This window comes from Haliotis rufescens, unplaced genomic scaffold, assembly GCF_023055435.1.
Source record: "Haliotis rufescens isolate VD_foot unplaced genomic scaffold, xgHalRufe1.0.p SCAF_2, whole genome shotgun sequence".
In the NCBI taxonomy this organism is placed as follows: Eukaryota; Metazoa; Mollusca; class Gastropoda; order Lepetellida; family Haliotidae; genus Haliotis; species Haliotis rufescens.
In genome coordinates, this window is record NW_025963890.1 from 32,869,908 (window position 1) to 32,894,979 (window position 25,072).

The 25,072-nt window shown below is 38.4% G+C and overlaps 2 protein-coding genes across 3 annotated transcripts in view; one reads left to right on the plus strand and one right to left on the minus strand.

Moving 5' to 3' along the window:
- LOC124117947 (ubiquitin-conjugating enzyme E2 U-like) overlaps positions 1-11,300 on the minus strand; it is an 83,461-nt gene extending 72,161 nt beyond the window's left edge. Inside the window, exons 1-4 of the mRNA XM_048399821.1 lie at positions 11,188-11,300; positions 5,321-5,399; positions 1,561-1,645; positions 1,269-1,361 (exon numbers count right to left, since the gene is read on the minus strand). Of these exons, the coding sequence (XP_048255778.1) occupies positions 1,269-1,361; positions 1,561-1,645; positions 5,321-5,386 (244 nt within the window). The 5' untranslated portion in view covers positions 5,387-5,399; positions 11,188-11,300. The remainder of the gene's footprint in view (positions 1-1,268; positions 1,362-1,560; positions 1,646-5,320; positions 5,400-11,187) is intronic.
- Positions 11,301-11,434: 134 nt separating this feature from the next.
- LOC124117949 (GATA-type zinc finger protein 1-like) lies at positions 11,435-24,645 on the plus strand. 2 transcript variants are annotated; one of them, XM_046479974.2, is made up of 5 exons: positions 11,435-11,577; positions 15,151-15,396; positions 19,748-19,881; positions 20,288-20,378; positions 22,886-24,645. In XM_046479974.2, exons 1-5 carry the CDS (start codon positions 11,561-11,563, stop codon positions 23,010-23,012), a joined length of 615 nt encoding a protein of 204 aa, XP_046335930.1. In that variant the 5' UTR covers positions 11,435-11,560; the 3' UTR covers positions 23,013-24,645. The 2 variants fall into 2 exon arrangements, with proteins under 2 accessions (XP_046335930.1, XP_046335929.1); XM_046479973.2 differs by lacking the exon at positions 11,435-11,577 and adding an exon at positions 14,001-14,259.
- The last annotated feature ends 427 nt before the right edge of the window (positions 24,646-25,072 follow it).

Genomic DNA, 25,072 nt, shown 5'->3' on the forward strand with positions numbered 1-25,072 from the left:
ACATCAGTGTTGATATATATCTAATATCCCTGCCCAAAATTTACTGCTATCACTGCTGCTGTAGACATTCTTATCATGCTCACATAAGTCTACGTAAGCATTATGCACAATATTTGACAATTCAGTTTTGTGCACAAGAAGTCCTTTGTTTGGACTTGAGGTGTGTAGATCTAATGGTCTAACAACCAGTGTTTTGCTGAAGAAGTCAAACATTCGGAGACTGACTGACAGACAGATGGATGACAAATCGGCAGACAATTATCACAAAGTTCCAAGCAATATACTCATCTGGATATGTAAGAGGGATGACTGAATAGTTCTGAGCCCAACTAGGAAGGATGTACAGTGTACCCTTAACAGTTTGCATGTATAAAGTAAAACACTTTCCATACTTTGAACCAAATACATCTCCAGGCAGCATATTTCTGCAGGGATTAAAATGTGACTAGGTATTCTCTGTTGACAAAACTGGCCTCTGCTGTTTTATCAAGTATCTCCAACTGAATGGATTCAGCCTAGCAGACATTGTCAACTTTAGACATTGATGCTCCTTCCTTTGCCACTGTTAAAAGATCCGCAGCAGAATTCAAGAGGTGAAGAGAGAGCCTCGAAGAGTATCCAAGACTGCCAAATTAAATGTTATCAAAATACATGATATGATTACGGATGATCGATGATTTGCATGCACATGTCATACAGACAATACACTAGGCATGTATCATGAGAGAGTTGAGGACATTCTAAGGAATGGTCTGGGTACGACAAAGGTTTCAGCATACTGGTTTCTAAGACTTCTGACTCCTGATCAGAAATGCTCCAGGTACTTCATCTCTCATGAGAATTTACGCTGTTCTGAAGCAGACGCAGCTGATTTGGGGGAGCTATTTGTAACCATGGATGAGTCTTGGCTTCACCACTGTCAGACAAAACAACAGTCAAAGCAGTGGACACTTCTAATGTCTGTTCTAAAGAAGAATGGCTCCAGCTTTCTGACATTCTAAAGAATTCTACTCCTGAAAGGTCTGACCATGAATGGAAAAAATAATGCCTGGAATTCAGAAACATAAAATGCAGCAGAAAAGCCTCTTGCTCAGTGTTAGTCCTGTTAACAGTGGGATCTCAGTGTGTGGACCATGGAGAGGACTATGTTGAAAAATAATTAGCGCAATCAACACAGACCATCATAGTTAGGCTCAGATCTTTTCAGCCCACCCCTAGTACATTACTGTTTGGTGAATTTTGCTACATGAGCTTAGTAAGATACTCACTGTTGGGATGGAATGGGATGGTATGAAAACACACTTGTGGTGGACGGATGTTGTAGTTCTCATCAAATTTGATGTAGAGACGAAAAACTCCTCCTAATAAAAGGAAATATACTACTGAGTGAGAGTGTACTTGTGAATCTTGTACCATTAGCATTGCTATAAACATTACATAGCTTACTATGCACTTATAAATTAGCACTTGTAAATGTCGCCCTGAACAACAGCAAGATTGATGATGCGGGGTTGCCGGTAAACAATAATTACTCACTTGTAATTGCACGAAATTGCATACCTTCCCATAAGGTGTCCTTTAAACCTTTGATCTTGGCTGCCCATTCAAATACATTATCTTCATTCAGAGGAGACACTTCTATGCCCTGTAATACAAGAATGATAAAATAATTATTAAATAATTGGGTTGCTGAAGACCTATTCTACCCGGGAATCTTGTGGGACCCGTGGTTAGTCACAGGATATATTGTTTAATGACAAAAATTCACTATAACTCCATGGTTACAAGTCACTAATATTCGCATTTCTTTCTGACAATGCACACATCCCTGCTGACTTTTATATGTTTGAATAAAGATAAAGCTTCAGTCAACTTCAGTGTCTGCATGATAAGATTGTTTTATATGTGTACCTAAATACATTTTGCAAAGGCTCCAGTAAAACAATTCCCAATCGGACATTTTGTACCCTACCCTTGAGACCTACAGTATGTACCCGGGTAGGGTCTGGTAATAGGGGGTCGGGTCCCTGGGTAGGGTCAGGTAATAGGGGGTCGGGTCCCTGGGTAGGGTCAGGTAATAGGGGGTCGGGTCCCTGGGTAGGGTCAGGTAATAGGGGGTTGGGTCCCTGGGTAGGGTCAGGTAATAGGGGGTCGGGTCCCTGGGTAGGGTCAGGTAATAGGGGGTCGGGTCCCTGGGTAGGGTCAGGTAATAGGGGGTCGGGTCCCTGGGTAGGGTCAGGTAATAGGGGGTCGGGTACCTGGGTAGGGTCTGGTAATAGGGGGTCGGGTCCCTGGGTAGGGTCAGGTAATAGGGGGTCGGGTACCCGGGTAGGGTCAGGTAATAGGGGGTCGGGTACCCGGGTAGGGTCGGGTAATAGGGGGTCGGGTACCCGGGTAGGGTAGGGTCGGGTAATAGGGGGTAGGGTACCCGGGTAGGGTCGGGTAATAGGGGGTCGGGTACCCAGGTAGGAAATTGGGACTTGTCCCAGTTATTTTTGTCAGTCCCAGCTTTCGAACAAATAAAAAGAAATATGAAAATTATCTGCTTTTAATTCTGTCACTACCATGTTTGACATTCCACTAGATACTAAGTCTCTAAAAATAGATATAACCTCAAAGCAAAGCAAAATGTTATTTACTTGCACTAAAAATAGACAACTGGAAACTCTGATAAGAGACCAGTTGGCTTTGTTAGAAAAATATACTTTATTGATTATCATCGATCTTTGTTGAACAAGGTACTTTTTTTCCCAGTTCACAGAGACTGACAGTAACATAAATTACCAGTCCAAGCCTACATTTTACTGGTAAAAAAAAAGGTAATTACCGGAAAACAGGAACACTGGTCATGGTCGTATAATGGATCCATATGGTTTTAGTTCCTAAAAAATAATTCTATTATCTTTGAACTAGAATGTAATACATTAGGGTTGGGAAGAATTCCTTGATGACAGACAAGTAAATGAGACTGTTGACCACTGGAGTTACACTGACACTGAAACAATTTGTTACAGTTTTTCTGTTTTGGTAGGTTGACAAATGCTGACCATAATGAGCATATAGTTGAGTGAGGGAATGGAATATTTTACAGTGAGAAAGCAGTCAAAATGGATAGATTATTAAACAGCCTTTTTGATATTTATATACACAGATTAATCTCATATACCGGGTAGTTCAATAACATAAATTTAGTAGATACACACACTATGGATAATTGATTTCTGAATGAAACAATGTTTGTCTTGTAAGGTTACATTTGTGTCATTTCGTGGTGATGTTTAAAAACTATTCATTATAATGTTATTACCCTGCATAATCTGATGATCGGAAAATATTGTTGTTAATACTAAATTTCTAAATGATCCAACCCTTCAAAGCCATGTAGTTACACATGCATTTCGTAATATTAATTTTGGGGCACATTTGGGCAACATGAATGCATTCATGTGTTTAATTAGATGGGGTTTTTCACAACCTTGAACTATAATTGTTCCCTCCATGCTCTAGTTTAGCTGGGAAAACATACACTGATATAAACATTTTTAAAACACATAATTACTGAAAAACATTAACGATGTTCCTACTCTTATTTTCGTAGTTCAAACCTTAAAAAACATTTAGTATTCTGCTTTTCCTGTTATAACAAATAACTCCATTAATTCCAATTATCTAGTATCATTATCTATTGGATTGGAAATTTGGAAACATTTCCTTTTGTTGAATGGGATGAAATGATAAAATGTACTTATAATGAGAAAATGTACTTATATAGACTATCACCTATGACTCTTTACTGAATACAAGACACAAGATCTCACAACAGTCTACATGTACAGTGTTTGACACTGACCAATATTTGTCAGTGATCCAAAGGACCAGTGTATAGAAAAATGCTGGTCCTGTTGGATCTCTACTAGACACAATAGTGTTGACCAAGAAAGGTTTTAAATCTCCGATACTTTATCATGTTCATGCTACAAGTGAGTGTGCGTTAATAGAATGAGAAACGAGTCAGGAAGGTAATCACTGTACCTCACAGGGTTGTTTCGGCTGCTGGTTTTGCTTAGACTCGATCTATCGCTGATTTCAAAAGTCATATCAACTTAGATTACTTTGTTCGTGCAAAGGAAAACACCAGACCACCAACCTGGCATTTCATTACTTTTACTGGTCCTTAAGGAAGTATACTAGACCCTACCAGGGTGAGTGATGAACACTGAATGTATACCAAGGTGTAAGGATTTCTAGTCAATGGTCTAGGTAGAGGCAGCTCCATGTGTCAGGGCAATGTCACTGTGTCACTTACCGGTATAATATCCGTATAGAGTATTCTATCTTTAATAGCGGTGATATAAATGTCAGGTATAGTACCAGGGTATGTATTTTTGTATACAGAAAAAAATGAAGAATATGCTGATTCTACAATATAAATTTGAAATTATCAAATTTTCTTTCTGGTGTGAAATCAAATATGACAGATAAATATATGAATGTATACTTTGACATAAATGTTACATGTCCATCATCGTTAGGATACGTACTTTCCAACTACATGTATATGGATTATTAGACATCTAGATTTCAAACAAAGCGCTTACTTGGCTCTACTTCACACTTTCTTACTATGAAAGCAAACTTAGAACATCAGCACTTTCATTTGCATATCCATGGATTTCATACTGTGTGAAAGACAAACACTTCAAGCTGAATGTTGTAAAACTTTTTATACAATGTATACAAGTTTTTTTTCAAATAGTGACATTACAAATAATGCCGAGTTAGAAATTAATTCCTGTTTTCACCAATCCTCCAAAATGATTTGCTACAGAGTTGCCATAATCATAAAAGCGGTCGTCCAACCGGAAATGTCACCAGTCCCTCCTGAATTTCATTAGTCTCAGATAAGTAGACTTTTGTTAATGTCAAACCCTATGTAGCAAATATTTAAATGATCTAACTTGCCAATACTTTGATAACATATGCATACTCATACAAAACCTAGCACAGGGAAGAAATGTGTTCTATACAACCAGCTACATGATCAAGGTAAAGGTGCAACATCAAATCTGCCTGCTGGCATGCTGAAATTTCCTTTTTGTTTGATGTTACACTTGCATTAACAAAGATTTGAGTTCCATACACCATTAAACAAATAACAACATCACAACTGAAACTAATATCACTTGCTTGGGAATGATTGTGGTGGTAATTGGCAGGAATGAACATTGAAGATCTCAGAGTCCCATTTCTCACTGGAATACAAAATCAGATGTTTTGTCTTACACGCCACAACTATCTTCTATCTTCAGGAAATACATACCCATGGTCCCTTTGATGTCAAACTGTCAAATTCTTTCTCTATCAAGAGATGAGCTCTGGAGTACATTGTGCCAGGGCATCTGAAATATTGGATCAAAGCTACATTTGTGAAGCTGTTATATCTGTTATAGGGCAATATTAAAAGGCTGCATGTTCAATAGCTTTAGGAAGAGGATCCTTCCTGACCAGCCGACATCTGAACTAGTTTCTCTAAATTGACAAAAGTTTATCAAATGTTTCAGTCACCTGGTCCAGTCTTGATTACTGGGGTATGTATTATTGAATATTGTAGACTGCAGTGTTCAACAACACTCAAGTCGCTATTTCTTTTGAGGCTAACATTTTTATATTTTGAACTTTGTACCTCAAAGTAAAGGTGAGGTGTGTGTGTGTGTGTGTGTGTGTGTTGTGTTGTGTTGTGTTGTGTTGTGTTGTGTTGTGTTGTGTTGTGTTGTGTTGTGTTGTGTTGTGTTGTGTTGTGTTGTGTTGTGTTGTGTTGTGTTGTGTTGTGTTGTGTTGTGTTGTGTGCGTGCGTGCGTGCGTGCGTGCGTGCTTGCTTGTACTAGTTTGGACTAATGCTGATTTTATAGTGCCATCCCCCGAGATACCTTGCCCTAGTTTAACATGAATACCCGACTTTATTATACATTCAGTCAGGAAGACTGAGTTTTCCGAAGTTGCGAACACTGCAGTGAACATAACACTTGATATTTCACTGGTGCGAACATAACACTTGATATTTCACTGCAGTGAACATAACACTTGATATTTCACTGCAGCGAGCATAACACTTGATATTTCACTGCTGCGAACATAACACTTGATATTTCACTGCTGCGAGCATAACACTTGATATTTCACTGCTGCGAACATAACACTTGATATTTCACTGCAGTGAACATAACACTTGATATTTCACTGCTGCGAGCATAACACTTGATATTTCACTGCTGCGAACATAACACTTGATATTTCACTGCTGCGAGCATAACACTTGATATTTCACTGCTGCGAACATAACACTTGATATTTCACTGCAGCGAACATAACACTTGATATTTCACTGCTGCGAACATAACACTTGATATTTCACTGCTGCGAGCATAACACTTGATATTTCACTGCTGCAAACATAACACTTGATATTTCACTGCTGCGAGCATAACACTTGATATTTCACTGCTGCGAACATAACACTTGATATTTCACTGCAGCGAGCATAACACTTGATATTTCACTGCAGCGAGCATAACACTTGATATTTCACTGCAGTGAACATAACACTTGATATTTCACTGCTGCGAACATAACACTTGATATTTCACTGCAGCGAGCATAACACTTGATATTCCACTGCAGCGAACATAACACTTGATATTTCACTGCTGTGAACACAACACTTGATCATAACTTTTTGTCATTTATGGAGTTAATGTTAATTCTTGCCGTTTGTTATTCCCTTGAAAACGTTTCGTTAAACTGTAAATTTCTTATTTAACTGATCAATCAAGAGTGTACGTTTTGCTAAGCGCCAAAGCGTATTTGTTACTTGACCACCATGTATTTCTTTTGCTTCCAACTGAGATCTCGTAGTTTACAAGAATATTTTTTGTTTAAGTTATATAATCGTATCTATAAGTATGACAAAAAAAATTTGCAACCCTAAATATTTTTTGTTGCTTATGTTTCTATATTTTAAGATTTTACGAACACGGAACTACTTTTTAAGTCGCAATTACAAAGGGTCGTGAAACATCCCTGCATGTTAGGTTGGGAGAATTTACATTTCAAGGTTTCACATTTGTAATGACATTATTTAATTACACAACTACAACTACACAAAAAGTATGTCATAAATAGGATATTCCATGTGTTGAGTGAAATATCAAGTTTCTCTCATCTTGTGAAAATACCTCCTTTCCCCTGGTCACATGATAAGAGAAACATGATATTTCACTCAGCACATGGAATATCCTTTATCAGACACAGTATACTGACTCTGAGTCGAGCAGTCCTTATTTTAGCTCCTTAATGACGAGCACCAGGCAGGGTAATAACAAGTACCATCTTGTGGCATTACCTGGCTGGGGACCTTCTGCTCTCTGGACAGATGCTCCACCACTAAACCACTAAGGCGGTCAGCTCAAAGTAAAGTTGATGTACATGAATGATGTACAGCTGCATTAAACTCAAACATGTTCCCAACTAAAGATTTATAGCAAGTTAAATGCATTGTAGGCAACAGGAATTCATAGCTGTACATGAAATATCAAATTTCATAACGCATCATATGTGACCAACCATTAGTTCGGACCTTATGGGTGAAAAATCACATTTTGACTTCTCATTATATTTTACAAAAAGAACACAATTCACAAGCTTCATTTCATATTTATTAAAGCGATACATAGCAACAAACATTAGGACCCGTATTTCAAACTTGAAATACACTTCATAATTATTTATGTTGCAATAGCAGTTTCTTATAAATAATAATCTGAATAATGAAAAGTAGACATGTATACTGCATTGTTTTAAAATAATAAAAATATAACATTTGTTGTACAGTCAACACATGGGCGACTTTTACGGGAGTAATTAAGTTGACATCAAACGTTTTATTTATGATGTCACTGCACAATTGTATCCTAGCATGCAGAAGGTCTTCTTCCTTCGGCTGGTCACATACTGTTTTCAGCCTTGTTGGATACTTCTGTTGTAAAAAGTAGTCTGATGTTCCTTATTCTCATATTACCAAAGAATTGAGCTGAAAAAAGGATATCTTAAGTGACACACATACTTTTGTTTCTTTATCAATCCAGAGCTCCAGATAAGCTGTGTATCTGCGTAAAATACGCATCAGAAATGCAGAAATATGCAGTAAAATAAAATCCAAGCGTATCAAATAGGCATGACAGTTACATCATGATCATTTGCCATCACACTTTGAGTCCTATAAAGCTCTCGAACCTACACGACACCAGTTTGGAGGGACTAGATGAATAGTGTTTTTCAAAAATAAATATTTAACTTAAATACCCACATTTGTAAAAACTAATGGGTAACAGAAATTTGAATACCCAGATAGAATTACTGATACCCAATGATTTTAAAATGCATGGGTAAAATACCCACAACACCAAAAGCTTATCTGGAGCTCTGTCAATCCTTAATACTTGGAACTGAAAATAGATCACATATTTCCATACTGTTTCCTCTCTGCCAAGGCTCGCTAAATATGTCATGTTTATTCCTAATACAGGATAGTTACATTACAATGCTCATGGCAAGAGGAGGTAACTCTTCCTGCAATTATTCCCAAAGCTGGTTTACCACACCTCGGAGGGTCGGTTCAAAATCCCATCTCTAAACTCACTGATTAACGCAGAAAGCGGGAAAATCAGCGTACATCACAAACTAGGGTAAAGGTTCCATGCGTATTTCATAAGCTGCTATTTTTAGAATGTTCTTCGAAGTTGAGTTACTTTGATGAAGTCAACAGTTATTCTCAAAAATATCAAAACAGCTGAATACGCGATTGTAAATAGGTTTATTCTCTTCTGCAATCATTTGTTATAATATTCAGTGTGTTGTAGACGAAATTAATAAGGGACAATATATCAAAAAATAATTAAATCGGACCTCACCCTACTTCTATTAGCGGTATGCAGTTTTTACATAACTACGCAGTTACTTCCCTTCGGACATGTTTCACAAACACTACAGTATTTGTTTTTAATAATCCTCGTAATTTGAGGCAGTATATGTAAGAATGTTGTATTTGAGAATATATTTATGACATTGAGGTATTTTTTGCGTTGACAGTTTAAAGTTTTAAAAATACTAAAATAACTGTCAGGCTGAACCATTTCACATTGTCAATGTCATGTGTTTTAACGTAGGTAGGAGGAACAATTAAGATGTCATGTATGTGTGTTACAATAAGTAACTAAATGTATGTTTTAATTAATGTAAAGTACAGTAAACTTGTATGAAATATTGAACACCAATCGGATGATTGGAATAATCTTCTTGATACTTACAGAAAATTGAGAGATTGTGAATCTGTAACATCAATTCATGCTCTGTGTTTGGCAGAAAATAATAAGGTTGCACAGTGGCTTCATGATCATTTTGAGTGTGAACTAAGTGAGCGAAAAATTTCTTCACGAGAAACATTGCATCACTTTTTCAATTCAGCAGTATTAGTAGTAGTAGTGGGTCTGGTTCCTTTTCATTGCTGAGATCAAGATCCAGAAACATAGCATATAAAAAAGCAAAGAAAAGGTTTGGAAAATGTTCCCATTAATTGAACAGTTGCAACTTACTGACAGCATGAAAGCACAGCTTGATGTGAGTGTAGCTCTGACTAAATTTCAAACAAATGGGTTAGTATTTAAAATTCACAAATTTGCCCCCAGAAACCGTCAAATGTTTGCTACGTGGGTTGGACAGGTTTTTAATGTTCCCCTTCAGCAGCTTAATTTTAATGCCTTAATGAGTAAGTTTCACCGAATACAGCAAGAAGATAAAAGGAAAAAAGGACAAGTTAAGGAAAAATATAGAGCTGAGCATTTCATTGTGCCAGTACAAACTCCTGAGAGAACGAGGTCATATTATGACATTGTAAGGCCTTGGACATGAAGGTCTGAAGGATGAAGTAAGCAAGTTAAACCCACTAATGCAAAACAAGAAAGAAAAAATGATATCTCTAGAAAGGGAAAATTACAATTTAAAAAGAAAATTCAAAAGAGCCACTGATGAATTTGCTGTAAAGAGACAAATTGGAAACCCTTAAGCCAAATATGAGAGGAAAATATTTCAGCCTTAACAGGAGAGAAAAGAGTGCCCATGCTCAAACTAAAACCGGCCTGGCCAAAAATGCTTCAAAAGTCAAGAAAATTGGGAAGGAATTTGAATACAACCAACAAGAGCTGAAATCTTCAAAGGAATATATCAAAATGTCAACTGAAGCTTTGGAAGATTCTATTTGCACATTGGAAGAGGCAGCACAAAAAGAGAAAAAGCATGAAAAATGACTTTGAGTACTGTGAAGAACTGTTGAAAGACAAAAGAAAGTTTAATACAGACTCCTTATGTTTCTTTTCATATTTTGTTGTTGTAGGTAAGACATTTCAAGCCCATACTGACAGGCACAGTTGATGCTGTACTAGAAACGGTGCCTGGAAGCTCAGATGTGTCACAAGTTATTAACTTAACCCCCAAAATGGACATTTTCGCCACATTTCAAAGTCATTTTTCTATTCCCAAAATTCAGTTTAGATGAATATGCACCAAACTTGGCCCTGGATTACTGCTGTTATGCTACTAAAATATTATGGTTTTATTCAAATAAACATTTTCTTAAAATGTTCCCCTTTTTCATTTGTTGCCATTTTTTAGACCAAAATGAAATTTCTGGCTCTCCACGGTGGTGTCAAAAAGAGTTTTTCTGAGAGATAATCAGACAAGTGGGAGAAAAACCATCCTGTGATATGTATTTCTTAAGGATTTCTGAAGCTAAATCAGTGATTTGTTAACACAATATGCAAAATTCTAAATTTGACTGAGCATTGCTAGTTACAATCCCAAAACGCACTAGCTTGATAATCTCATTATTTGTGTTCACTTACAAAATCCTGCGGATTAATACAGCTAGGGATTTCTGTGAGAAGATAGATCTAATGCTGACTATAGGCCTAGATTCTTGAATAGTATATATGCACATATGAAAAAAAATATTGTTAACTTTTTTTCCGATGATTCTACATAAATGATAAAGAACATTCTAATATAATTCTATAATTTAAATATTCATTCTATTTGCTTCTAAGTTATCATGTCGATGAACACAACATAACATCTTACCAAAAGTGTGTACACGTCTTTGTTGATCCGAACTCATCAGAATACAGGAACTTGTTTCTTTAGTTACATTTCTTACTTTCGTGACTCGCCATATTGTTTAACCTCACGACGGGTATCTACGCATGCGTGATAGTATCTTCTCTTCAGCTCAAGCTGGGTTCCGACTCTAACATAACGAAAAATCGCAGCGTTGATAAAATGTGGAACCAGTCAAGTTAACAAGCACCTGCGAAAAATGTCGTCTGCTTGCAGCAACTATCGACGAAGTTTATGTAATAATCAACATGCATGATCTGTCTGGGGTATTTTGGATTTGTATACAGTACACTTGGGAAAAGCTTAAACGACATATTGCATTTGATTATTGCCAGGAATGCATGTTGTAGTTGTGTGAGTTGATGTTGTTAATTCATCTAAATATTGGAAATATTGGCTATTTTTGTGAGATTATGTGTGATTGATATAGTCAACACATGCCCTTTTGGCAATTGCTTCGACACACGTGACCAGTGCCGTAGCCAGCCGGGGGGCACGGGGGGCAGTTGCCCCCCTAGATTTTTTTTTATAGAAAACAGTTTTATTTGAATCAAGTTGGGGACAAGTGATACTTGTACAAATATTTGCCTCCCCTGTCAAAAAAAAGTTAACTACGGCCTTGGTGACGGTGTGTATTATTGGCTTTCATTATCGTCGGTCATAGCGTACAAGTCACCGAGAGCCGCGAATCGATGGGGTCCTACACGACCGTACGCTTAGTCTCTTATTTTTAAAAAAGAATTTTGATAGGAATCAAAAGTACTCCATTTAAATTGAAAAGGAGCCCTGTAAGATGAGAAATTCAGTACCTGACTAAAGTACTCATGGAAATGAAAAAACACACCTGTTTGCTGGATTTAATAATCGACACAAAGCATTACGTAGATGTAAATACGAAATAACAAAACAACTGGAAAAGTACTAGTCTGGATTTGCTATTTTTATCTCGGTGCTCAATACAAAATGTACTTTACAGGAGGTAATTTGTAGGCACTTTCAACATTCAAAAATAAAACTAAGTCCAAATTGACATGGCAAAAACAGGCTATAGGCATTATGCAAATTAGCCTTTGAAAAAAAGTTATCAAAACAACAATAAAAATAACAGCTATGTTTATGTACATAATAATAATGACATGTTAGTTGTTGTTTGAGAAGGGAATATGTTACTTTTACGTTCTGATATTTTAACGATGATTCACTATCAAACAATGCCACTCACAAATCACTAACCACTGACAAATCACATGCACGTGGGTTTCAAGCACCTGTTTTCACCTGTCGTCAAGGTGTCATAGGTCATGGACATTCGCCTTGATCTACTAACACCTGGTTATGCTCAGTTTCACAAAAGTCTGTTTTGTTCATATTTTTACACACTTTTACGTGTAAAAAGACATAAAAAACTTTCATACGCTGTATTTGTGCCAAGGCCCAATTAGTACTAATTGAGTTGTTTGAATATTTATCTATTTTGTTTATTAACTGCATTTATTTAAAATCTGAGATAGAAAAAACAGGGTTTTTTTCATTTCCGTGGTACTTTAATATCTAGACTTGCTTCATTTAGAGCTTTTGCATTACAGAAAGAGCAGGGCGGAAAGGAAAATAATGGTTCAGGGACTGAGACAGGCTATATAGTGTCCTACAAGCAAGACGTGATGTAGGGACATGTATTGACGATGCTCTCACGTACGTAGACAATTAAGTGATTAACCGCACATTACACAACCACATGAATAATTTGGGCTGACCAATTTCTCTTTGGTGTGGGAATGGTAAAGATGACAATTCTTTGGGGGATTTGAAGGAGAGGTAAAGTCTCGAGGTAACCTTTGATCTCATTTGAGTAGGTTCATCTGCTACATTGGGGTGAAATTGATGTTATTCCTATGAAGTTCTGATGCTATTTCTTATTCTTTACAAATGAATGATTTCTTTGTGTTTCTTAAGCGCCTTCTATGCTTTAGACGACCCATCAGCTGACCACCAGTAAGCGTATTGTGAGTTAGGCCTAATATATAACAGGATCGGGTGGTCAGGCTCGCTGACTTGGTCGATGCATGTCATCGTGTCCCAATTGCGTAGATCGATGCTCATGATGTCAATCACTGGATTGTCTGGTCCAGACTTATTTACAGATCGTCATCATATAGCTGGAATTTTGGCTGAGTGCGGCGTTAAAAACAAACAGGATTTTAACAAATATAAATAGGTTTGTTGTGAATGTATAATTTTGTCTGGTCATGATATGGCTGAAATTTTGCCGATGTGGTGTTAAATTGTAACTCACACACTCACCAGTCAATAATACACAGTACACAGTGGGATATTTTACAGACGCTTCTCTTGTTGCGCCTCATTCACAAACTTGAAATAGGAAATATATCAAACGACCCCCCCCCCCCCCCCCAATGTACGACGAGAATATAATTCAGTTTGTTGTCAATATAGCCGTCATTGTTGCGTGTCATCAGGGTCCAATGACACGACGTTGTATTCACTATTTTGTGAAATTAGTTCGGAAGAGCTGTTATGCAATAAACAAACACTATGTGACCATTTTGAAACCAAAGTAAGCTAAATACACAATCTGCACGCAGTTGTCATATTCTTTTGATCAATTTAATGAGGAATGACCAGATTGTTTAAGAGTTACTTGCGGTGAAAGAGGTTCAGGGCAAATCGCTATTCGTTAAGCACACGGTCGCCACGTGCAAAACGTGCATCACGCTTGTACGCCATTGCTTTGATATGCAAATGAGCACAAGAAAAGGGCCAGCCGCGGGTTTGACATTAGTTACAAAGTAGCAGTTGATTACAGTAGATTGACAGTGTTCAGATCGAAGAAAAGATGAAAACGGACTACCAACCGTTTTTTTCTGCTAATGTATCACAATGTTCGCGAATGGCCAGAAAAGACACGGGATCACCATGCAAGTCCTTAATGGAGACAGATTCTGTGAAAAGAGCAGCAGACTGTTCTGTTAAACCTAAACATATTGATTCCGGACAAGATACACATTGCAAAAACCGGTAGGTGGGCATGAGTCGACAGATACACTATTGCATGTTATCCCCGTGGTTTCCGCGTCTGAAGAATTGTCCCCCACCCCCACCCCCACCCCATAACACACTAATTGCTTTAATTATAAGGAGGCGGGTGGTCAGGCGAATTTTACAGTCCGCCGTGAACCATCTCTCCATCCACCCATCTATAACTGCTGAAATGTATCATGTTGGCCACAGCCACAGATCAGGACATAACCACAATCAATCGAACTAATCTTCATAATACTAAGTCATACTGTCCAATCGTGCGTGTATGTAAACCGTTCTACTTTGACCTACACGTTAGGATTCTATGCATGAATGGCTGAATAAAAAGATTATTAATCTGCTTTACTATTCGCTAAAACAAAGATGTTACCTGAATGAAATATCGCAAATTAGTTATTTTGGCACTGAAATACTTGCATTTAGAAAGTGACATGCTTACTAAATACCACACACTGATGCAGACCATGAAGAATCATCTTTACCCGTGAAGATCTGGGGTAGATATGGTCTTCAGAAACCCATGCTTGCCGTAAAAGGCGACTATGCTTGTCGTAAGAGGCGACTAACGGGATCAGGTGGTCAGGCTCACTGACTTGGTTGATGCAGGTCATCGTATCCCAATTGCGAGGATCGATGCTCAGATGTCAATCACTGGATTGTCTGGTCCAGACCGCGGAATATTGCTAAGTAATCATATTATACGAGATAAGGTACGTGACATGTTTCAATGAACATTCAGAACCACGAATTGTTGGATAGACAGATTGATTGAAAGAATACAAGAACATTAAAATGTCTGTCCCAGTTGGTTGGGGTATATGAAATAACGTGTGCACTCGAGTTAGATTACTGACATATATGCTTCAGGTCTCCGAAGGCAGGGGACGGACATGTGCTCACACACACACAACGGGAAAATAGTAAAGACGGCGGGGGCGGGGAGTCGTGGGGCACACGGTCTGCAACTCCGCGATCCAGGAGAAAAGCGCGGAAGCCAAAGAAACCCCAGAAGAGTGCGGCATGCTGGGATCCCAACTTCCGCGGCGTGACGATGTGGTTCACTACCCTGGTGGAAGGGGACAGGACACAACTCAGGATATCATCCTTCTTCAGGTAGGTCGCAACCAGCCACATCCAGCTCACAATAAACACACATCTGTTTTCTATGGTGGCCGAGAGGGGACATCGCTTTCTCGCTCTATCGCTTTATCGCTCTATCGCTTTCTCGCGGTTAAGCAGTATCCCCTCTTGACCACTACAGGGGCCGCATGTGATATCTGCTGCAATTGGGAGGTAATGTTGAACTTTTCTCACTATTTATTTAAAACATAATTTAACTGTACAGACGTAGGTGATTTTAAATCAATCCACCGATTTTTGCGTAAAATGTAATTGATTTACTTATGGCCCTATTCAGTTGTATGTGACCATCACGCCGAAAGCGTGTGGCAGATCATGGCAATACGCTCTAAATAAATCAGGTTAAAATCTAAATATATACTTTTCAAAAGAAGTTCAGAAGACTATGGTTAATTAGTCATGGCTGATTGTTTTGCAAAAATACAATCTTATAATTGTGGGTGTTCTATAACTTGTTTTCGGTAGTATATGATTTACAGTGTGTCATAAGGTTGTCCGTAAATGTTCTTTTTGACATTTGATGTATGTTTAACTTGAATTGTGTTTCTTGTCTTGTGCAAATCTACAAATATATGTACTTGCATATAGTAATTTGATAAACACCGCTGTGAGTGAGTGAGGATGGTTTCACGTCGCTTTTAACAATAATCCAGTTATATCACGAGTAACACCAGAAATGGGCGTTAGTAATTAGTATGGCCACATAGTTAAGGTTGATAACAATATGAAATGCATTACTATGATTATCTATAACATATACCAAATCAGCTATCATTGTGATATGTTATGTATATCTTAAGTATAGTTTTGTCTTTTTTATCAGTTTTGAGTTTGATGGAGAAATGGGGGGGATACTATGAACAAAATGAAAATATGAACAGTGACTATCTGTATTCTTTAAGTCTTACAAGAAAATATGCAAGCTAAACGAGAAAAAATTACGTGTGTATTTTGTAACATATTTATCTACTACAAGATGTTTAAAAAATATAATCATCAGAGGCAAAATAGCGGTGAGAATTACAGTATCACTAAATATCAGCAAAAACCGTTTTAATGTACGGCATTATGGGAAATATCGCTTTCTCGCTCTATCGCTTTCTCGCTTTCTCGCTCTATCGCTTTCTCGCTCTATCGCTTTCTCGCTCTATCGCTCTATCGCTTTCTCGCTTTCTCGCTTTCCCGCTCTATCGCTTTCTCGCGGTATAGCAATATTCCCTCTTGTGGGTTTTAATCATAAAAGAGAGCTGAGATTTTTCCAGTCGCATTTCAAATTATACATATGGACGGAATGTTGAAATTTTCTCACTATCTACTGAAATATAATTTAACAGTACAGACATATGTGCTTTTATAACAATCCACGTATTTCTGCGTAAAAAAGAATTTGATTGATTTATGACCCTATTTAGCTATTTAACCCCCCGCCCCCAGGCCAAGTTATCAAAACAAATAGCAAATAACACCGCTCAATAGCGCTGAGTAGTACGTACTTCCTAAAAAGCAATAGTGTTTTCCTAAAAACAACTCTTATATCAACGTTTATTCTGTTTGCGGAGTAGATGTCATCAAAGTGGAAGTCCTCACCTAAGCAATGGTTAATACTACCGGATGTCCTTTATGTAATTTCTAGTTTTTGGATAACATATTGTTCTCAGTAACCGTAATGTGGAAATAGATAGTTGATTGGTTTTATATTCAAGTTGGTATTTCCGCTATTCAAAGTGTTCAGTTAGGCCGTCTTATCAACAGTCATTTCTGAGACATAAATGCAAAGTATAATTACCTTATTCGAAAGTAATAAACGCCCCGCTCTAATCAACGCCCACGGCGATATTTGCTAAAATATTGGCTAGTGAACAATCCCAATTAGCACCCCTTGCGATTGATTAATGTACACCAGACTTATTTATTCGCGTATAATACGCACTCGTGCGTTATATGCACACTTAATTATGGGCAATTAAATTCGGGAAAAATATATCTGTCGTACATAAACATTTCAGGCTGTCAGCATAAACCACGAAATTTATCTTTCAACTCAACTTTTTTTTCCCGCCAAAATATTTTTCTTGAGAGCGCCCTGGGCACTTATTACGTCGAATACGGTAATTATGTCTACGCTAATTTTTTTGCATTTATAAATAACGTTAATTTCAAGATTTACAGCACATACTATTCAAAAGAAGTTAAAGAACACCCGATTACTTCATATGACTATGGTTAGTCATTAGAAGAAGCAATAGGGCGAGAAAGCGATAGAGCGATAAAGCGAGAGAGCGAGAAAGCGAGAGAGCGAGAAAGCGATAGAGCGGGAAAGCGATAGAGCGGGAAAGCGATAGAGCGAGAAAGCGATAAAGCGATAGAACGAGAAAGCGATAAAGCGATAGAACGAGAAAGCGATAGAGCGTTAAAGCGAGAAAGCGAAAGAGCGAGAAAGCGATAAAGCAATAGAGCGATAAAGCGAGAAAGCGATGTCCCCTCTCGGCCACCATAGTTTTCTGAGTTATATTTGAATTTCGGATGAGTGTTTCGATATTGTACATAAAATAACGTCGCTAGTGTATATTTTCCATCATATAAGTTTATAAGCTGTGTGTTGTTAATGTTTCTGTCCACCGCCACCACGCATTCGTGTAAAGCAGCTATAGTGCACTAAGTCTTAGCAGATAACATAAAATTAAAATAATTTTGATGTCTGTCATTGTCACACAAAGTCACACGTACCAAGTGAAATTTTGTATACATCGTTCGAGGTACAAAATAGGAATTATAAGCGTTTACTTTCACTTTTTGTGAATTCATTTTAACAAGACCTCGGACGATCTTGCAGTTAGGCCCTCACTTAATGAAGGTTGATACTCCAACGTATTTGAGATCCACACGATCTATTTTGGTTGGTTGTTTGTGTGTTGTTTAACGCCGCACTCAGCAATATTCAAGCTTAATGACGGCGGTCTGTAAATAATCGAGACTGGACCAGACAATCCCATTAGTTGCCTCTTACATAGTCGCCTTTTAGGGCAAGCACGGGTTGCTGGAGACCCCGGATCTTCACGGGTCACACGATCTTTTAATGACCTAAACGATCCTATATACATTCCTCAAAAAGGTAACGCATAGGATACGAAAAGGTGATAGTGATTACATATTTATTTTATAAAAGACTTAAACCCATAAACGATATGTGAAGCATGAATATATCATTTGATACGATATGTGAAGCATGAATATATATCATTTGATACGATATGTGAGGCATGAATATATCATTTGACACGATATGTGAAGCATGAATATATATCATTTGATACGATATGTGAAACATGAACATATATCATTTAATACGATATGTGATGCATGAATATATATCATTTGATACGATATATGAAGCATAAAATATATATCATTTGATACGATATGTGAAGCATGAATATATCATTTGATACAAACTGAATATAACCATTGTTGGAATCAAGTCCATAAGCTTAACATATGAATACAGCATGGTACGTCACGTGGCCGACATTATTATTCTCTGCTCAGGATCGCTTCATACGGCTACGTCATGAGCGGCAAAGGAGTACTACAGCAGCGAATATAAGATTGTGAAGGCATTCTGATCATACAATGCAAGAGGCAGATATCGAAGCCAGACGGCCTGTCAGAGGTGTTTTAACGCACAGGGCCACGGATAGCCATACTATACTGACTGTACTGATTACATTAAAAAAAGAGCTTTTTTATAATGTAATCAGTACAGTCAGTATAGTATGGCTATCCGTGGCCCTGTGTTTTAACGCAAGAACATCGTCCCACGTAGAATATTGCATATTGATGGTGACAGCGAAATGATGTGGGCGGGAAGTTTACCTTTGGAAGAAACCTATTATGATGAAATTCTACTGCCGCACATTGTTCGAATTATACACCATGCTAACGTCTTTCTTTCAACACCACAATGCTTCATCGTCGGCAGCACGTGCAACGGAAACCTTCCTACGGAACCACACAGTAACAGTCCTCCCGTGATCATCAAAACCTCCAGATTTGAAATCATCGATAGAAGTAGAAGCCGAAACTACTAAACGTTGCTGAACTCGTTTGTTCCCGATGATGAACCAGCAAAACAAATAATGAGCTTAGACTTTAGAGTTTAGATGGTTTTTATTATTATTAAGAATATAATAGACAGTTCAACGACCCATTTAATAAGCTGAACATATTACTAGTTTGTTCACAGTGGCCATTCGTTCATTTATTTTTTTTTCACGTATATCATGCATGCATAGTAAAGTGAAACAAAATGGAATTTTCTTTACAGCAAGGCGACGGGTAAGAAGAAGACATTCATGGGCACCAAATGTCCGCGCAAGCGCAATGACTCTGTATCTGAATGCAAGAGCAGCTCCGAGAATGAAGACTTCCGTGAGACTTTCCCTACCATGAACTTTGGAGGTGTGTGTCGTACAGTTAATTCTGAAGTGGGGGCACAGGTGGCCGTCGTCTAAGGCGCCGCGATTCGCTGTGCGGAGTTGCGTCCCTTGGGCATGCCAGAAACCTATGATTGTTGGTTGGAATCCCGGTTCGCCCCGATTATGTTTCTAGGTTTGTCAGCACCATACCCATGCTCGGTTTCACCGAAGTGGAAAACGTTTCCTCCAACATTAAGCTGACACGCGGTGATATAACTGGAATATCCAACTCACTCACTCTGAAGTGTTCAATTTTCATAGTATCATAGATATAACTTATATAAAGTATCTCATGGTAACAGAAAGTGTTCTTTAAAATGGTAACATGCATCGTTCGTATATATATGACAATCACAAAGATAAAGTTGACAGCCCTTCTTATGTTTCAGCCAAGGTTTGTGCATCCTGTGGGACCCGGCGCACACCCCTGTGGCGAGACGCAGAGGACGGCACCCCTCTGTGTAATGCGTGTGGAATCAGGTGATCACTTTAGTGTGGACCTATTGATACATACAAACGAGGGCTATCCCTAGAAGAGTAAATTATTTTAACTGCATAACATGTACTTGTCACAGATAGCCTGCCCCTAGTGGTTATATAAGCGAAGTTGAAAGAAAACAGCTGAGGGCAAACATATTTCCGTCACGTTAGCCAGAGCAAAAAGAAGCTTCTGGACAATGATCGATTACCTACATAAAGTAACCCAATCCACTAATCCCCCTTTGGAGCTCCAGTTTGGCCATATGGCTGGTGCAATATCAGGGATACACTAAGAAGGTTGGTGCTACGTTGCTGTATTGTAAGGGCGCATATGTAGAATGTGTACTATAGTGCGGTGCTATAACCACCCCCTAAACACACACCTTAAAGCACCCACATGACTTCATCATAGAGCTATAAGCGAGTCTTAATACTAGTATTCTCCAGAGTTTACCGGTTATCCCTATATCATACAGTTGTTTAATATATAAGCCATAGAATACTAAGGCAATATGATGCAGCAGAGATCTAACAGCCTTTGTACTTTCAGTCGTTTTACTTGCTTCTACAGTGAATGGATAATGCAATTGCTACCTGGTGTCGTTATCTATATCATCCATTGTTTCAGTATCAGCAACCCACTCTTTTACATTCTGACCATGCACATAGTCACATGCCACACCAGGGCCATCTTCCCTAAGCAAGGGAGCTAACTGACTGTAAATGTCCGGTGGAAAGTGGACTTAAATGCCAGTTAACCACCTTGCCTCAGGGAGATGGACCAGGGCAAGAAATAGCTAGTGTATGAAAATGAATTCGTAACAGATTGCAAATATTCTTTCCATCGTTACAAACTTTAGAATCACAGGAAATCTTTTCATTATTTCCCTTTAGCGTTTGCAACGTTTTGTGGTTTTGTAAAATTCTTTGACATCCACTTCAACAGCCTGGTAGATTTCGTTAAATCTATATTTAGACAACTGGTGCTTTGCATGGCGATGTTTGTTACTTAATAGTTCTTTTACTGCTATATATTTACATAAGCAGCATGGGATCGGGTGGTCAGGCTCGCTGACTTGGTTGATGCGTGTCATCAATCCCAATTGCGTTGATCGATGCTCATGATATCAATCAATGGACTGTCTGGTCAAGACTTGATTATTTACAGACCGCCGCCATATAGCTGGAATATTGCTGAGTGCAGCGTTAAACAACAAACAAACAAACCAACCAACATAAGCTGCTTCGTTTTTATATTTGCCTTTACCGCAAGTAACCCATAGATTTCGACAATTTTTTTTTTTTCAAAGTGAGAGTTGTTACATTTGTATTTCAATGCCACGGAAATTGTTATCTGTGTCATCCATAGTAAGCATTAGCTTAGTTTCACTTGCCTTTGTGATAGTACCCAATATTTTCTGGATGAAGTATACAAACACCTATTGGGAAGTGATCTGAGACATGATATGGAACGCCAGTGTTTTTGACATAAACACTGCTATTGAATCAATATCTCCGAGGAGGTATGCAAGTCCACATCATTCGAAGTCAGTTTATTCCTACTACCGTTTTAGTCGTAGTATACTTGTTTGTTTTAATTCGGCTAAACTTGATGATAATCACCAGCAGCTAAGGGATAGCGTAAATCCTGCTGGGGAACCGTGCAGGTAGCAGAAGTCCCCACGGTTCCTAGTATGGTGGCCTACCTTTACTTGCTGGCGATCCCTAGCCCCGTTTTTATACTGTATTGTTATTTATGGTAGTATCATTTTTATGGTTCCATACTAGTCTGAAAATGTACATCTGTGATAATCTAGTTATTTTACTGACCTTTGATGACAGGTTTTATAATAAAATTGTATGTATTATTACTGTCTTACTTGATTTAGTCACGATATGGCTGAAATATTGCCGATGTGACTATAAATATTCACTCACTCACTCACTGAATCAATATCTATCAAGACATGGTAAATTAATGTTTTTACTTTGTTACATTTACTATATGGAATGTGTCCATGACTGATATCGGTATTAAAGTCTCCGAGAAGGGAGGTGGGGTACTCTTGAGGGGAAAATAAAATGTTCCATGACATGGTACAGTTCTTCATAGTACACTCTAGCGAGGACATTTGTTGATAGCAGACTAGTATCGATGTGTAGTTTAATGCACAGTGCGTGAAGGCTGTAGTGGGGACATTATACCAGTCAACATTCGGCACCAACATTGCTACACTCCCAGGACCTCGCTGGCGCTGGTTAGTCACAACTGGATTGAGAATACACATTAAAGTTGAGAATTGTCACTGTCGAGCCAGTGCTTCTAAACTAGCATGACGTCACACGGTCCATGTAGCTAGGTTAAGTAAGGTCATCAGTTGTGTTGTAGGATGAATCATCGTAGTAAATACTCACTTACGCCTTGTTGATCGTGCACTACAGGGCGAGTGCTATGTATCGAACGTGTACTTTGGGGCACTATATGCATATGTGATTTCGTGTTACAGATACAGAAAGTACCGAGTGCGCTGCAGCAAGTGTTGGCACATCCCCAAGAAGGACAGCAAGACCTACCCCTCATGTTCGGTCTGTGGTGGAATGCTGCGCTTCCACCAGAACAGGAAACTCTGGTAGACTAGCGTGCATTTTACCGGACAGTTTTACCCGCCCGAACAGGTACTTCTGCCTTGACGCCCTGCATGGTTAGTCAGTCTGGACGTGGAGGGTTTTACTGGCATCTTAAACTTATTATCCAGGACCACATGGGCAGTTCCGGTAGAGGACGGGATACAGTGACGATTCCAGGAGAAAAGCAGAGCTAACAGTAAAAGTCGTAATAGTCTGGATATTTTAATTATGGTCAACTTTTACTCAGGCACAACTCGGTCTTCCTAGACCGTGGCTATACATGTGGAATTTGTGATAGAAAGGTTAAAGGCATCAGAAATGTTCAGTTAAAGTTTGTTAATATAGCCTGTTAGGGTTAATTCTCACTTAAATCAGATCATAGTTCTCGCTACCGCTAAACAAAGATCTGAGAACATCCCATTATGGGTCAGTTCAGAACGACCTTTCGTCCGACCTATCGGAGCTTCGTTTACCAGATAGGGAAAGTGACTGCTGGAATCATTCGTCACCACCTTGCAAGAACACTCGCCAATGAATGTTATGTGCTAAATAACAACAAACAAATCAAAATGTTCTTCGTCAAAGAATCCTTCCGGAATAATTTTTTATTTCACACATGTCTTGCATCTAAAAATATACCCTAGGTACAGTTAAATAGGGTAAGTTCCGATGTGTTTAAACACATATTCGGACATGGCGGAAATATACGTGATATCATTACGCAACGAGTTGACAATTCTTTCAACTTGGTCCGTTTGCGCTTAGTTTTTTAAGGAGTCGCTATTTTGGCTGGTTTCGGAAAAACACGAGTTGGTCACCAATGCCTTGGAATGTGTTTTCTGCAACCTCGAAAAGATTAACATGGGGCATTCCGTCAAAATCATCGTCTATCACTTGCTTCAGTGGGATAAACATTTGACCGGATGAGATTGCATAACCCATGGGAAATACTGCCATACAATCTCAGCCATCTATCATATCATCCAGAATGATATTTTGTTCAGTTTTCAAGTTTTGAATCGAGAACTTTGTCAAAACGTTTTTCAAAGCATAGTCCGGATTGGAAGTCACCAGTTTGGAACTTGTGTTCGAGAAATGTAGCTGCTTTATGGTTGGCTAATGTCGACTTTTTTTGGTCGATCAAAGTTCCCGAAAGGTCGTTCTGACGTGATCCCTAATAGGGTGTCCTTAGATCTTTTTTTTCGCGGGAGAACTAGATCGCGGGGAACTAAGATCTGATTTAAATGAGATTAGTTAGGGTTTTGTTTGTGACCATTGTTTTGAACCAGATAGTTGAAAGTGTTACTACTATGTGTGTACACTTGCACGATGCCCGTGTAGTGTGGTAATGTGCATTTCTCGTCTTCCTTGAAACAGCCCAAGTACTATTTCTATGAATGTCATCGATCATGTTATATGTACTGACTACATATCATTATCCTTAATCCTTATAATAAGTGATATTTCAGATATCTTTCGATGATAGAGTGACTGACACGATTACAGATGAATTTTGCTATTTATGAAATATATCAATACTTTTGATGACACCTTATGATTCCACTTTGGAGCAAGCAGCTCTGTTTTGAGTTATATTTTACCACGGTTTATTTTGTATTGTTTTATTGCTATAAAAGTCTATTGAATATTGTTGTGCGATAGTGTTGTTATCTATCACAATCATATATATTTGCGTCAGTGTCTAGTCTCGGATCATGCCTCCGGGAAGAACCTCTTGATATTCGGAATTCAAATAGCTACTGGCTTGTTATCCCCCCGACATATAATGACGGGGGGATATAGCCATCAGTATGTCTGTCTGTCTGTCTGTCCGTCCGTCCGTCTGTAATCATTGTTTGTCCGGAGCATATTTCCTAAACCGTACAACCTAGCTTTACAAAACTTGGTACACTTACCAATCGGGCTCAGTAGTAGTGCCTTTTGCTATTTAGAGATTTTTAGAATTTTTTATTTTTGTTGTTTCCGTGGAAATATGATGGATGAACTTAGGAAATTTGAGGGTAGTGCTTTTGTCCGGAGCATATTTCCTAAACCGTACAACCTAG